At 42.8% G+C, this 16,257-nt stretch overlaps 3 protein-coding genes across 9 annotated transcripts in view; all 3 read left to right on the plus strand.

The window, feature by feature from the left end:
- The first annotated feature begins 2,481 nt into the window (after positions 1-2,481).
- On the plus strand, positions 2,482-7,349 carry LOC135493446 (uncharacterized). Its single transcript, XM_064780801.1, has 7 exons — positions 2,482-2,588; positions 3,257-3,426; positions 3,934-4,042; positions 4,491-4,608; positions 5,365-5,514; positions 6,104-6,210; positions 7,013-7,349. Exons 2-7 carry the CDS (start codon positions 3,263-3,265, stop codon positions 7,085-7,087), a joined length of 723 nt encoding a protein of 240 aa, XP_064636871.1. The 5' UTR covers positions 2,482-2,588; positions 3,257-3,262; the 3' UTR covers positions 7,088-7,349.
- A 1,907-nt stretch (positions 7,350-9,256) lies between these two features.
- On the plus strand, positions 9,257-13,027 carry LOC135493684 (uncharacterized). The gene is made up of 7 exons (XM_064781193.1): positions 9,257-9,351; positions 9,642-9,817; positions 10,346-10,469; positions 10,944-11,043; positions 11,588-11,740; positions 12,007-12,113; positions 12,544-13,027. The coding sequence occupies exons 2-7, from the start codon at positions 9,648-9,650 to the stop codon at positions 12,622-12,624; spliced, it is 735 nt and encodes a 244-aa protein (XP_064637263.1). The 5' UTR covers positions 9,257-9,351; positions 9,642-9,647; the 3' UTR covers positions 12,625-13,027.
- A 1,211-nt stretch (positions 13,028-14,238) lies between these two features.
- LOC135494113 (glutamate receptor 1-like) overlaps positions 14,239-16,257 on the plus strand; it is a 109,502-nt gene continuing 107,483 nt past the window's right edge. For all 7 annotated transcript variants that reach the window (XM_064781865.1, XM_064781869.1, XM_064781867.1 and 4 more), the window contains exon 1: positions 14,239-14,887. In XM_064781865.1, coding sequence (XP_064637935.1) covers positions 14,710-14,887 — 178 coding nt within the window. In that variant the 5' untranslated portion in view covers positions 14,239-14,709. The remainder of the gene's footprint in view (positions 14,888-16,257) is intronic.

Here is a 16,257-nt window from a genome sequence, read left to right on the forward strand (position 1 = left end):
GAAGAAAGTATACTTGGCTTCCATTTCAAAGGCTGATCGAAAGCTGACATGATGGTCAAGCATATTCTCGGCCAGCATACACAGCCAAAGGCATCCATCCATGGATAACTTTTTTTGAAAATCTCAGAATAATAAAATGGCCTTGTCTGTGCCAATGGCCTCTAGTTCTAGCGAATGTGGCGAATAGCCACGAAATGACAATTTCGAGAATTCCGACTTTTACCGAGGTTGCTCAGCCATGTTTGTTCCCGGTCTGTACGAACATGAGAATGGCGCCAAGTGCCCGCCAACTGTTCGGGATGACACCTTCAACACCAATCCTGTGACACTTGCGGCACCGATACTAACATCTTGCCCCGCCGCAATGTTTTGAGATCGCTAAATCACTCACCCAAGCTCGGTAGTGGTGACTCAAACGCATGAGAGTCAGGATGCACCGATATATACATGTAACCAAAAAATACTCTCCACTATGCTGCACATCACACCACCAGTAGAGTGTGAGTGCAGTTACAGCAGATATCTTGCACGGAATGAAACTTATTGTATCAATATAATTGAAAATCGATACTTGTTTAATATAAAAAAGGTCCTTTTGAATACAAAAGTTGACATTATCGGGATTTAAGTACAGACCTTGTTGTTGTTTTTCTACTATGCAGCATGAATGGTATATAATTGTTCTATGATTGTTTCTGAAACGGAAATAATTAGGGCCATACGTTGATCAGTGCTGACACGATTGGATTGAACAATATTTGTACAAAATGACTGCCTCAACTGCGTATTAATGAGAAAGAAATTTGTTTTTTAGATTAGGCACTGTATGGGAAGGACTTGACATTCATTATAAACATATCACGATTTAAACATCAAATCGGAAAATGCTGAGCAATGGTGACCTTTTACATATCAAGTTCATGATATATATATATAGTCATATGCGTATAGTCATCGTCAAAATAAAGCGACATCATGAAAGGCACAGAAAGTTCACAATGATTAATGCAATTGGTTCACAGTGATTAATGCAGAAAGTTCACAATGATAAATGCAGTTGAATTCATTTGCCATTAAATCTGCCATTTTCAGTTTTTGAGCAAAAAATCTTAGTCACAACTGACTTTATTCACTAAATCCAACATACATGTATATCAGCCGTACACGATTACATAAAATAATAACAAACACACACAACACACATAACAAACATGTTAGCACCTTATAACTAGGCCAAAATAACCAGTATGGCCTAACTCATAATAAGGCTTAAAGGGAAATTTACATGTAACTCAATGATTCCCCAACTAGCCTACGCCGATCGGAAGCAACGTCAGCCAATTCATGCAGGTACGGAACCACGTCATCAAATATATACAGACGCTGGGTCCTCCGTAAGGAGGCCGAAGGAAATATCACTTGGGCGGTGATGACATGACCAGACACAAGTGATTATCTGGCATCCTGGCACCCGTTGTTTTCATACTCCGATTTTTACGACATGGGCGTAAAAAAGCCTAATCTCAGGTTGTTATCTGGGGGCCAACTGCCGTTCATTGTCGCTTTGGAGGCATTTATTCCATTTATGAATCAATGGGTGATATGAATAAAGACCAGCAAGTACTTTTATATAAAACTCCATAAAGCCCGCAGCACACTAGCCGCCAACTTTGGCGACAAGAAGCGTTCAGCTGACGCCTCTAGACGCCGAAGTTGGCGGCCAGTGGATCCCGGTCAGAGCACACCTGCCCAGAATCGACGTCCAGAGCGTCTTTTCCACCACTTTAGGCTGCCATTTTGAAATCATGTGACATCAAGACGCATACTGATTGGCCATAGCCTCGCCGCCGACGCCAATTCAGGCGGCAATCCGTAGCACACCTGGCTTCTTCTTGCGTTCAAACGCGGCGACACGCGTCAAAAATCAAACATGTTAGATATTTGGCGTTAAGTTGCGGCAAGTGGCGGCAAATCGCGTTCGCCGACGCCGTTCGTAGCAGACTAGGGATTTTTCAGGCGTTTAGGACTCTTGAGGCAAAAAACGCCTGTGAACGCCGAAGTTGGCGGCTAGTGTGCTACGGGCTTTAGCAATTCACTAGGCCTTTCTGTACAAAATTGAAGTAAAAGCATTTGCTAGACTTTATTCATAGCAGCCAATGTGTTTGATGTTTGCTTTCAAGAGTGATATTTAAAAAAAACACCGCGCGTCATTATTTCTATCTCGTTGCCATTGAACTGAACATTTGATGACTATTTGCAGACGAAAATCCAAAAATGATTGAGTACGTCGGTGTGCCATTAACTATTTTCATAAACATTTGAAGACAAATGGGAACTGAGAAGTGCATACAATTACACCGACCTATACGGCCTAGTAAATGACCAGAATCGAAATAGCCCAATTGCAAGCAAAAATAATATAACATAATAACTCCTGACTGTTTCATTATGGTTTTTTAATCAGGCACGCACTGACCAGAAATTCGCAGATTCGAGTAAATTGAGTATTTAAGGCGAGGTAGCTTTGTCTGGGTCGCACTCGCGTCGGAGACAAATCTGGATTCAGTCGTACTGATTTGGAAGACTTGGTGAGTAGAAATCATCTTTTAACCGTTCTAGAAATAAATCCAGTCCTGCCTCGGAAGTTTCATGGGTTTGAAGCTGTATTTGGTTTCTTTGCTTATAACAATAATAACAAATAACACATTTATTATTATCATTATTTATTAAACAAGCAAGGACACTCGTTAAAACAATACAACATTGAGAATTATTTACAGTTAACACATGATAAAATCATTAGAATGCTCGAATCAATAATCGAACCAGACCCCGCCCATCACAGCCCGGGTTACAATAGCTGTCGTCGAGGAGGAGAGACCTAAGCGAGTCAATGACCCCATCCTCGCCGACAGGAAAATCACCAGCAGGGCAAAGCAAGCGGGGCATTTATATAGCGCAGTTTCCAACAGTCAATTTCGTCATTTTAGGCAAAGACTTGTTGATTTTACTGGCCGTGTTGACATGGAGTTGCGTTCAGAACCAACTCTCACTCCATCACATTTCTGCATGGTAGGCCTATGCCCGTGTTTGCATGATCAGTTCTCTGAAAATTAATGTTAACAATGCTGTTGCTTTTCCATATGCTCAGTAAATATTTTCTAAATTACAAAAAGATTAAGTTTGCAGATCGAGTACTTTGTGCACAGCGAATGGTAGCAAGATTTTTGACCTGAATTTTATCTCGGCTTTTCAGATCAAAATGAAGTGTATCTTGGCAGTGGTTGTTTTGGTTGCTATGGCAACAAAGATGACGCAGGCGTGTTGTCTTCCGGACGAGGTCAAGGCGGACGTGTTCTTCACAATGAATATATCTGTGACGTTGCCCGGTGTAACTTTTAATAGGGAGATCAACGGAATGGGAAAGTAAGTACATATAATACATATTCACTCTCTCCATGAGTATAAGACACTTCGGAACTTCGGATAAAGTGCCGATGGGACGGTTTGCCCATAAATGTTTAACGCAAACAGACTGTAGCCCCTCAAAATATAACACTGCGTTGCGCACATGCGGCCATGATTGTCCGGTCCAATTGATGGGGTGGTGAACAGAGCTAGGAGCCAATGCGACGCTTATGATTTATTTGAAGAAAGGAAACACCTTCAGAAAGAGGGGAATCGGGCGTTTCCAGTGATATACGACACGAGTGGGTTGTCCTTATGCAAACGCCTCGGAAACGCAATTTAAGATAGATGTTACGTCCTCGCGTCCATTTAGGAAAAACTCCCTAACAATAACTTAGTCTGAAACTATGAGTGGCGGTGCATGGTGGCAAGCAGTGTCATTATCCTCCTGGCCAGGTGTTTACCACGCCCAAGTTATCCCTTAAGAAATAATGCTCATTGATGTCTAATCCTGTTGCATTGTAGCTTCGCAGTCGACTTCAAAGGACAGAGGTTTGCGTTCGTGTTAGGCAGGGTCGGCACGAGAGACGAAACCTTCATAAACGGGGCTAGCTTCGTAGTGGACTTTTCAAAGGTAAGTGTTATGATTTCCGGAAGAGAAAATATGGGGTGTGGCGCATTAATATGACACTGACCTTCGAGACTACATCACGAGGCCTAATAATAGGCCTGAAACTGCGTATCATTTTTCTTTTTCATGAGTAGAGTATACTCTTGAGCTTTTGGAACACCTTCCATGGTTTTGCAGTCAACTCAATAATATGTACCTCGTAGAACTTTTCAGGGAAATGAAACCCTGCCCCTCTTTCAAGCTTTAAAACCTTTAACGGGTTTTTCTTTTCCCTAAAAAATATCTGGGGGGGGGGGGTGCATATTTGGGTTGGTTGAAAATCCTAAAAGGTTTCTGAAAAGCTCACAAATTTGGCATCTAGTGCTAGATAAGATTGTAGTCTTGCTTCTACATTTGTAGTCTTCATCAATTCTTACCGATATCATTTAATTATTGTCGGATTTTCTGCCAGAGACTGGTAACCGCGAGCGTTGTTGGATCAGGCGTTCCTGGATCAGATGATGAAGATGACCAGTGTTTCTCGAATAAAATAAAAGGAAAATTAACTGACAAGCACCAGTGCTATATCGGTGAGTGAGTTTAAAGGGACAACCTGGGTGTAGGATTAATCTGGCAAGGAGGATAATACCCCTGCTTGACACCATGCGCCGCCACTTGTAGTATTACACTTACGTTGATCTCTGATAAGGATTTTCGCCCGTGTTGCGAGGCAGTTTTGGACACGGGTTGTGCTTTTCAGGCATGCTTATGGTTACGCCCCCATTTGGAAGCCATCTTTGAATGAAAAACCAACATATTTCATGCCCAAGTTATCCCTTTAAGAGACAAGTTGGGCATGAGATATGTTCGTTTTTCATAAAAAATGGCTTCCAACAGGACCTTTATTTCTAAAAGATTCATAGAAAAATCGTCAACTGCAAAAGAACACATAGAAAGGAACGTAACCATCGGTCAACCTGAAATTCGCAAGCCATATGGTAGCAACAGCTAACTCATGCAATATCGCGCAAACTAACGCACCAATTCAATGCGGTTTTAAGCAATACGATGGTTTCAAAATTGTTAATTTTCGTTTGGGTAGGCCTACAGTCTGCAGTGGACAAACGCATCACGAGCATACCCTGTCACATTTTAATACCGCCGGTGTATAGCCGATTTGCAAACGTGCCCGCGTGGTATTGAAATACCTTGGACCAATGGACATCTTTCCTTGGCGAATAACCCGGTTTTCACATTGACTTCAGTCACTTCAGATTGAGCACCCGACTGCGTTGTATCCGATTATACTTTAAGTAGATATTGACCTTTTTATTTGATTCTCTCAGATAATGCTGGCTTGATGCAAGTAGTGAGCACGCCGGAGTTGACCATATATGCGGCGGCAGATAATGATACCCAGATTACCCTCGGCATCGACGCCGACTGCATCCCAAAACTTCTTCAGACTGTGACCACAATGCCCAATAACACGGGAGGTAAGTTCTAACTGAGGCGCTTCCAAAGGAATTGCAGTTCTTTTGCACACGTCTTGTTTTCTTCCCATTTTGGTATTGGTGCCCACTTAATCTCCAAGTCTCGCCATTGGTAGCGGTTGCCTAGTGATACGTGGTCCGTGACTGAAAGTGTGGGAGAAGGTGCTAGCGTACTTTTGCTCCGCAGCAAATGCTAGCTATCCTCTCTTTGGGTTATGGTGGCCACTGAATTGGCTGTTCAACTCGTCCGAAGATCCTTCTTGCGCATCCTTCTTGCGCATGACCGGAACTCTATTGATGACGTCGTACTGCCCCTGCTTAAATTGGCCACCATTGCCTCTAAATGATTATTGCATTATTAAAGATGTTCGGAGCTTCTAGTCACCGGAAAGTTTGTGAAATGGTTGAAGTTTTACATTCAAACATTTTAGTCGACATTGTATTATTTAAAACGGCATAAGGTTTTGTCATTTTATCCCCAAAGTCACCCCGAATCTGTTGTGGCGGCCATTTTCAGTCCTGTGGCAGATGAAAATCAATACGAAAAAGACCACATTGATGACTTTACATTATCAAACATTTTTTTCTTCAGCTGTCGATATAAAGATGTCGGTCGATAACATCGAGCTTCAGGTCGAAGATGCTGACTTCGCGTCCCCATGTGACAATCCCACGCCATTGCCTGGACCTTCGATGAAGGTGAGACGATGTTTTGAAGCATGTAGCATGTGTGGTGGGTTCGAATGCGTTCCGAGATCTATGTTTCAGATTATGTGCGTGATGTAAACGTGATGTAGTGATGTAGTGATTTAGTGATGTAGTGATGTAGTGATGTTGTTCGTCAGTAGAACCCCACAGAAAAAGATGCCGCTTAGTAAGACTATAGTCCAGTCATAAATGTCCGCATCGTTTGGGGCTCTGGAGGGCGAACTGCTGATCGGATTTCTCTGAAGTTTAGTTTTTATTGATCCTTGCCTCAAAATCAAACATGGTAATAGAGGTTCAGCATTCTCAAGGCAGAAATAAAAAATTCTTCAGCGAAGTCCAATGGTCATTTAGGGGTGTCCCCTGGATAGGCATACATATACTTTGTTTCTGAATATTTCTCATTCATTCTTGGTACATGAGTAGATGGACGAAAAAAAAACTCAAACTGTACAGAACGGAAAATGTGCGAATTTAATGCACTGCGTCATTGTACACAAATGCATACAAATTGTTTTATTTCGTTACCATGGTTACTAGAATAAAAAAAATCTCGATTAGTTTTGTGGCAAGGATCAATAAAGACCAAACTTCAAAGAAATCAGACCCTCCAGAGCCACAAACGACGCGGACGTAACACTTACGAATGGACTGTAGTAGCCAGCCGCCCAAATCTCAGACGTGGATTTCTACCTCTCGGCATATGCCCGATGTTGGTTGTTTTGACTTCATTAACTTCGTTCGCTCCGGGTTACAGAAAAAGCACTCTAGGAAGTTACACTTCCATACTTTACAGGTCCCTGCTCCTGAGGAATCACTGAAGGTGTTATCTTCAAGCATGATTGCCCAAGAAAAGAAGCGCCGCCGTTAATCAGCAGACGCGACGATGAACCATTCCCGGATGTATGACGTCAGATCCAGAGAGCTAATCATATCACTGGTGACTGATTCAAACTGGCAAATCAATTTCAGCAGTTAATCTATCGATTATTTCAAGTTTGATGTTGAAAGTGTTAGAAATTCAGACTAGTTCCTTTCCGAGCGATTGCTAGGTGAGATACCGGGCTAATTAAAAAATAAACATGACCACTTTTCTGTGTAGTTTTCGCAAAATAAGAATTATGATAAGCTGATTTCATTGGTCGCTCTTCATTCCTTTTTATGCAGGCCTGAGGTTTAAAGGGGACTATATACAGGAGCTAGGGGGTTGAATTGGTAGTCATCATGCCACTAGGATGCGCTGTCAGGGGCTTGGGCTGTGTTTTATTCAGCGCGAATCATATTCCTCATACAACCATGAGAAAGTGGAGACGCTCATCGGCGACTTCGTGTAACTTAATCTGACCTACCTGGCTCCGGCCTGTAGTCTCCCTTTAATAAATGAAGAATTTACGGACGGACGAAGCTCATTCCGCACAGCGCGAGGGACCTTTCCGTGGCCAGAGGAAACTCTGTAAACGAATGAAAGAGAAGGAAGCACCCCGAAGGAACCTCTCTGAAAACAGCAAGCAAGCAGAAATCATGTCGGCCTTTCTCTCAGGTGACAAGTTTTGACCAATCAAAACCCCCGTATGTGATCATGGCCGTGCTGTCTGTGCCAAACAACTTGGCGAAAACCAATTCAACATCCTGTGATTGACCTACTTCTGTTGACATTTGCCATGAGTCTGCCAAATTATCAAACGGCAAAATTGCACAAATAAATAAGGATAATCATCCCTTGTTGAAGCGTAGTTTAGGGCAATTGTTTTATTTGTCTCGTACTGTTATATTTAACCAAATCACGAACCAGATTTTCAACAATTTCGAGTAATTTGCGTATGGCGGGAGAGGTGATTACGATTGCCCGCGTTCGGCCGAATTGGAACCCAACCAGGAGTCAAAGGGATTGCTTGGGCAGATCGTGTGTACACTCCGGACGCAGTTGACCGGCCTCGTCCCTATGAGATGACGAAATGGACTGCCCCGGGCGTCTAATCGGCTGGGAAAGTGCTATTTACCTATCGTTTGGTTTGGTTCGGCTATTTCCGAAATGTCTTGCCCAGCAACCTGGTTTTTCTCAATACCGATAGTGGCGCTCCTCGGTTCCGAAATGACATTATGATAAATGAGCCAAACCAAACTCCTGGCCGGTATATAGACTTTCCCAATCGGGTGAGGCGAAACTTTTCCTACTGAGTTAAAGGACGACCGGGAGTAGGTGCGTGGGTTTAAGAACCCACATTAATAAAAGCACAACAAAAATGCAAATAAAAAAAGAAAATAAGAAATGATTTAAGCACCCCGTCAAGGGCGATATTGTCGCTGCACCGTGAGCTCATGATCTCTTGGAACAAAAACCTCTCGTTTGCGGTGACAATCGTGCCTGCGACAAGAATCGGTGCATGGCCGCTATACGACCTGCAATCAATATCAACCCCACCAGCAATATCAGTTGTACCCGCTGACGAGTGATAGAATTTTATCGCTTGTCGTAGGGAACGGCGGGGCACCAGTTTGTAGGAACTTTAGCCCGAGCTGACATAAACCATCTTGACCCTGTTGACATTGCCCAGCTTCCAGACAACCCGCGTCAAGAGTAGGAGTATGCGCGGAGACTAGTTTAGTATGACATAAACATCAATAATAATGTCAAGCAGGCAAAGTTTTTATCTGCAGGCTTCGGTTGTTCTCATGCTTTCGTGTGGTTTCATAAATCGACCAACGTATATTCTTTTGCGGTCAGTAATTCCCGAAACAAAATTATGCCCGAGGAGGTTTTTGCGGCACGAACTGGTCAGTTGAGACGCATAATTATACGGATTTATTTTGAAAACCCGGCGATTTTAAAGCTGTATAAATTCAATACACGGCAAACTTCGATCATAAAGATATCTGTGTTTGTTTTGTCTCGCTCGCAACAGCCAAATGTCTTCTTCTCACGATTTTATCTCTTACAGTGTCATGTCTTGTCATTATCGTCATCATTGTTTATTATCAAAACAAAGTAACCTATAACATGTGTTGCAAACATAACTCGAGAGTCATTTTCATCATATTCTTCTGGTAAATTTACGGCGGCTGCTTCGGAGCTTCTGGAGAAGAAGTACTGTATTCTTGTATAAGTGGGTTCATACCTTGGCCCGGGTGTTCAAGGCAAGTTTTGTCACAAACGCTGGCGTTAACTAGGCCTTAAGTCTAAGGGCTTACCTGAAGGAGATAACGCTTAGTTAAGAAAGCGCCAGCGTTCGTGACAAAAGTTGTTTTGAAAAACCAGGCTCTGATTGCACACGGGAGATTTTCCGCGGCACTTGAAAGCTACACTCGGTTCCAGCGGTTATTTGGTAATTGCAAATATTACCCACTGCGCAAGCGGGTAATTTGAATTACCAAATACCCGCTGGGCCGGTTGTATTTTGATATCGATATAACCTCATACTCTTCAGATTAAAATGAAGTGTGTATATACCTTTGCGGTGGTTGTTCTGGTTGCTATGGCAACAAAGATGGCGGAGGCATGTTGTCTTCCGGACCGGGCCAAGGTGGACATTTTCTACGAGGTTAACATGATTATGACGAAACCTAATGATAATGTGACTATTGGGACTAGCGGCATAGCAGCGTAAGTAGAAACCAGGGAGTTTGGTAGGTGATGACTTTTTTTTGCGTCGAAACTACATGTATTAGCCTACGTCATTGCTGGGTCACCAGGTTTTTGACTGAAATCCTCAAAGCTAGCGCCCGGAGTGGAATGCGGGCTGTCGGGTTGGCGTCAAAGCATTAGCCCATAGAAATAGGCTGTACATCCTCTTGTAGTGGGACGGGCCAGACCGGTCTTTGGACACATCAACGCCTTTCACTTATGAGATACCGGCTTGATTCCAGCTCCGTCTGAGTACAAGTTTTAAAGGTTGGAATATAGGCAGGAGCTAGGGGGTCAAGTAGTTGGTCTCGAGGTGATTATGTTATGGAACTGCAGGGTCTGGTAAAGTTAAAGAGAGAAAGATTGTTCTAGCACATGCAAAAATAGAACCAATGCACTGTGAGATTATCGCTACACCTATCAGTGACTTCGTGTAACTGAATTTGGCCCACCTGCCGATGCCTTAAGTTTGTCATGATGATGAAGAAATGTCTGATCCGGTTGCAGCGTTGCATGGGACTTCACTGCGCAGAAGTTTGCGGTTAAGTTTGGCCCGATCATGATGAAGGTAAATGAGTTCGAAGAATACCCCTTAGTCACAAGGGCTTACTACCTGATTGACCTGGCCAAGGTAAGTGACAATTTTAGACTCCTGCGCAATCGCACAACTGCATCTTTCTAAATAGCTATTGTACTAAAACCTGGTAGGTCATGACACCAGAATCTTAGCGATCAATCAGCCCGGATTCAAATTGGACGCGCGTTGTCTGTAAAACTTAGCAGTGTCAATACATTGAGGGGCAAAATGGGATTCAACTTGTACTTTACATATGTATTTCTCTCAAGTGTTTGTTTTATGCGCTTTTCTTTAGGTTTTGTGGTGATTGATTGGTCGCTGATCTGTTGATTCTGATACCGTCACTCGCATGTGACACATCCGGGACCTTAGTTGTGTATCTGTGTTGGCAGAGTGAATACCCTTCGAGGAGAATGTGACTCTTTATTTAAGATTACCGGAAGTAAAATCTTGACAATTTCCGAACATTTCTCAAACTTTCACGCCAACAAATTTAAATGATTGGTACTTTGTTGTTTTTAATGGCAGGGAGAGATTATAGGGAATACAGATGGACCCATCAAAACCAACGAATGTTTGTCATTGAAAGTTCAAGGTCAACTCACGGACAAATACCAGTGCACTCTGGGTGAGTTTATCATCCCACACACTGTCTTGTGATCGGCCCTACTTCTGTGCCGATCCCTGTGTGGCGTGGCAGGATCTTCGACTCGGAATAAGTTTAATTTTTTAACGACGCAAAATATTTCTAACAGTTGGTTTTTCATATGAGTTGTCCGTTTCAGTCATCAATTACACAAATTTGATTGTTAGTATGGACAAGCAGATTTAATTCAATAAAATATTCCATGTTTGAAAATCGACGACCAACTTCTGTAGTAAACGTTGTCCCTACGTATAAGCTCCCACCAGGTGACCTGTGTGTAACCACTATTGGCCAGTTTCGGGCCACTCTCTGCAATGTAGTCAAGAGAGTGGTTGAGTCACTCTACGGGAAAACACATCACTTTTCGCCATTTTGCAAAGCACACTTTGGCCATTCTGCCATTGAACTATCACACCGGCGGAGCGATACAGAACTAGATGACTAGATTATTACGGGTGGAGCAAGCGTGCCAAGATAATATCTACTATAATATTCTAGGTAGAAATCGGAACCTTTCAAATTTCAGGTAATCATTCTGGTTTTGAGGAAGTGGCGACTACATCTGGGATGACTATCTACCAGAAGGTTGACGGGAAGAGCCAGCTGGCTTTTGCCCTTGACGCAAACTGTGTCCCGACACTCCTCCAAGCGGTGACCACACTGCCCAACGATACCGGAAGTAGGTTCTCGCAGTCCTCGCGGCACAATTTTCAAAATGGCTGACGATTTTGAAAGCAGTATGGCTTCAGGTTCGCCCGCCACTTGACGGATGCTTGGACATGCCTGCTAAAGCAGAAAACGTTAGGGAATATTTCATCACATATTTGCCCTTGCCGGTTTTAGGCCGATCGACTCTCTCGACTCTCATGAATGCTTTTTCGTGCACCACTTGGAATAGGCAACGAGATGAAAAACGAAATTACATGATTTCACCATTTTTTTCAGGTTTCGGAAAGAAGTTTGAGGTCGTTAACATTGAGCTTGAGGTAGAAGACGACGATTTCCTTGCGCCCTGTGATAACCCTAAAGTTTTTTCACGCCCTGCATTGAAGGTATGACGATTTTACAAATCATATCAAAATAAAGGACTGATTCGACCTATTATATGCCCGTTCTTATATAATCAGATCTCGATACTATTTTGTAAATGACGTATACGTACACGAAGCAGTGAAAACTCCAAAATCTCAGGATGTATTGTTTAAGCACCAGAGATAATGATATTTCCCGTTTGTTGATTTCATGCTCTTGGCAATGATTGCCAACTAGGCAGGCTTAAGGTAAAGGAAGACGATTGTATTAGGGAGTCTCTTACTTTTTGAGGCAATAGTTAGTTTTTACAAATCGCCCGAAACGCCAATGCGAACGCCTATTCCGAATTCGACATCCTGATCACGATGTCGAACAATGGGATTGGCGTTCGCGTTGACGTTTCCGGCGATTTGCAAAAACTGGAAATAAATGAACGTCCGTATTTTACAGATCCCTCCTGCTGAAAAAGCAGTGGAGGTTTTGTCGGCGATCATTCTACAAGCCGGGGAATCCGTGAGTGGCCGCCGTTAGCAGCAGACGTTTACACATCGGATGCCAGATATCAAGATGATTGCTGACTGCAAACCGTCCAATCACCAAAGACTTTCCTCGAAATTAACCTTTATGTTCCAACTACGATATCGCATATCCATCCTCCCATAAAACAGTATCCTTGATCTGTTCTAAAGTACATTCACTGTGGACATGAACATTGAGTGTATTTAAGAATGGCAGGGTCGAAATACTAACTCAAGTTTCACCGATCTAAGGGCAGTGAAACTAGCGTTATTTGAAAATAATCTCTTCAAGTTTGATATACAACACAACTAAAAATGCCTGTGATGATACGACAGAAATTAATTAATTTTTTCCCTTCCGAGTAAAGTCACGACTTTTCTAGATAGTCTTCTCAGAATAAAGTATATGATGCTGATTTGGTTCGTTTCTTCCTGGTTTGTTGGCCATAAAGTCATAATGACTATAAAGGATTCACATCAGAACGCACTGGTACTGGGAGGTTGAGTTTACTTTTTAACCACCAGACGGCTCTTATGAACTGTACCAATTTGGGTTTGATATAGAAAATCCAGCTTTGATATCGGCATACATTTCAGCTCAACCCTCGCGGTGATTGGTGAGACAATGAATAAGTCTTCATTCTGTTCGGCGACAATTCCTTAATCCTCGAAATCCTAACAAGGACGCCACTAGCACCCGAGCTTGCACCATGGTTAAGCACTAATACTGGAGGACTGATTGCGACTGTGGGATGTCTATGTCCAAGACGGCAGCTGCAAGACGAAATACCACAGAAACAGCCGATGTGACGCACCCGCTTGCTCTGCGAAGGTGAAACTGTTTATATTAGTTACGTTAGATGTCACTGGCGGGCATCAGTGCTGCAGACTCTGTAGGATTGGGATGCTGTGTGCCGAGCTTTTTGGCACTGGAAGCTGGATTGTCGCTTCCAGTGTACCACGGTCATCTGAGGAGAGTGGCCATTGTAAGTTGTTTCAGAACAAGTGGCATTCTCCAAAACATATTTTCAAGCATATTAGCAGGATACCGCCTTATCACAATACTATCACTGCGCAAGGAGTATATATGGACAAGTAAAGCATGGGATACATATTGTGTTGGTTTTTCTTACACAACTTGCTTCCACCAAGACCGTCACTTCTCCAAATGTTAGAGCCGGGCAACAGCAAGTATTTACGTTTTGGATGGAAATTTCGCCGAAAAGCTACACGCATTTCGTCATAGTTCGCAGAACCATGTGGCTCAGATAAATAGATTTGTGGGTCAGTGCTAAGAATGCATACTTTAAGTTTATGTAAATTAGTCTTGTAAAATATATATGTCACATGTCTTCAAAATTGACATTAAAACGCTTGGTGATGGCCAAATGCGATGATGACCACTTTAAAAAAACGCCCTGCGCTGAATTAAACATCCCATACACCACTGCCATCTTTCTGGAGCTTGGTTAACGAGACTTGGGAACACCTGATCGTTGTAAATCTGTCCTACCATCTACTGCCAACTTGCAAAACCAGCAGTGTCTAACGTTATCGGCTGCAACTTCATTAAGCCAGTTTTATAGCAAACGATGGATGACGCGGATGTGTAATGGTTTGAGAAAAATATCAATTTAGTTTGTCTCAAATCGCCTCAACAATTAAGGATGTCCGACTGACCCATTTATCAGCGGGGAATTATTATCAAATTATCGCCATCGTGAATACACAGTATAGGTTGTCCTCGATTTTCTTGATATAGACAAACATGACAATGATGACCTGAGTTTGGAGTTCATGGGTTGTTGGACGGGAGACGCGGACTTGATGTCCTAAGTCGCTAAGATCTTCATTAGTGTAACTCGGAACCGGATACGCGCCTGACTCACTGCGCGCGCTGCGCGGAGAAAAAGTTTTCAGAACTGATGTCACTTCCAGAATGCCGTGCCGAAGAGGAGGTGAATAATTTTAATACTCAACGCAATCATGGTTTATCGTGATAGTTTTTCCAAACTGAAAGAACCCGCTAGTAGAGAATTTCACAACAATTTTGATTAATAGCTCACATTCATGTTAGGATAATTTCTTGATCTCAAAGATGGATAACTTTGGAACGGGAGGTGTTTTCATGCGTTTGAACGTGATGTGCTGCGCGTGTGGAAGGAAACCTGGATTTATATCCCTCGGGAGAACGATGTGGATGGTAACTTGGTTATTCTGTGTGTTTGGATTACCGACAGTCATTGCTCAGGATAGTACAGCCACAGTTACAATAGGTAAGACAATTTTTTTGCTGTTTTTTTTAGTGTTTTAACCTTCATAGGCCCGTTCTCGTCGTACGGCGATTAACATTATGTCCAGGTGTGAAGCTGGCTTTTTGGTCTCGGGGGGGGGGGGGGGGGGGTGTGGACAATTAATGGCACTCTTTGAAATGTTTGGGCCAAATTCACGGTCAAATTCTTTGTTTAGTGACTTCTGGGGGGGATATTGGCCCCTCCCCCCTCCCCGCGCTAGCTATATATATACGCCCCTGGTACGTGTCACTCGATAATTTTGCTGCATCTGCATGCATCTGACACTTTTGCCACATATGAGGTGATCATATTATTGAACATTTTGAGCGTTCAACGCACCTGTGTTGTCATTGCTATTGATGTGTGAATGGCTCTTTGAGTTTTAATGGATATGAATGTAGTGAATCAAACTCAGTTACAGCAATAGGTAACCATTAATGGCCAAGGAAAGTTAACGGAATCGGCGGAAACTACGTGAACGGGGGAAATGCGAAAACAGCGGAACTTGAAATAACCGCGAAAAAGCGGAAATGATTTTAGCAACTGATTCACTCTCCACTCAAAATCCGCAAAACTGAAATAACCGTGAAAACAGCGGAACTTGTTTTAGCAACTTATTCACTCTCTTCGGAATGTACGGAGTCCGGGTACCACCAGAAAATTGATATCAGTAAAGGATTTTGGAAGCCATGTTTGAGCGTCTCTAAAAGTTGTCGTTATTTAAAGGCCTCCAGGTATTTTGCCATTTCCTGCTGTAAGACGTTTTCAAAAGTGCACCTGACAATTTATACAATACAGAAAACTCCATGCAATTTGCTCTATCTATTTTGAAGATATAGCCATTTATGTGTTTGACAACTAGATTACCTAATCAGGCTGGCAACTGTCTTGTTAGAGCCAGGCGGCGGGTTCACCAAAAGCTGTGATGTAGATCAAGCTGTTGCCCTACTTGGGAGGACAAATATCAATTAGTAGGCCAGTCAGTATCTCATATCCATAATTCCGTGCAGCCCCGTATTTCAACCCGACCTGACTTCTTTGGCAGGTACCGCGACAGGTGAAGCACATAATGGTAAAAATATCCTCTATCATCAGTCATGCAAAGATGAGCAAATACTTGCTCAATAATTAAAGGGAGCCTATAGGCAGCAGCCAGGTAGGCAAGATAAAGTTACACAAAATCACCAATAGGGGTCTCTACTTTCTTTCAATACATTGAAATTGTTAACAGTTGCAGCAGGAATATATAACGAGGTGATTTACCCTGATCTATGTGTTGAAGGCCAAATTGTTTACGTTGTTTCAGAGTAAAAAGTGTTACGCTTAAAAAAACCCCATTGCATCGAGCACCG

Source organism: Lineus longissimus, chromosome 9 (genome assembly GCF_910592395.1).
Source record: "Lineus longissimus chromosome 9, tnLinLong1.2, whole genome shotgun sequence".
Taxonomy (NCBI): Eukaryota; Metazoa; Nemertea; class Pilidiophora; order Heteronemertea; family Lineidae; genus Lineus; species Lineus longissimus.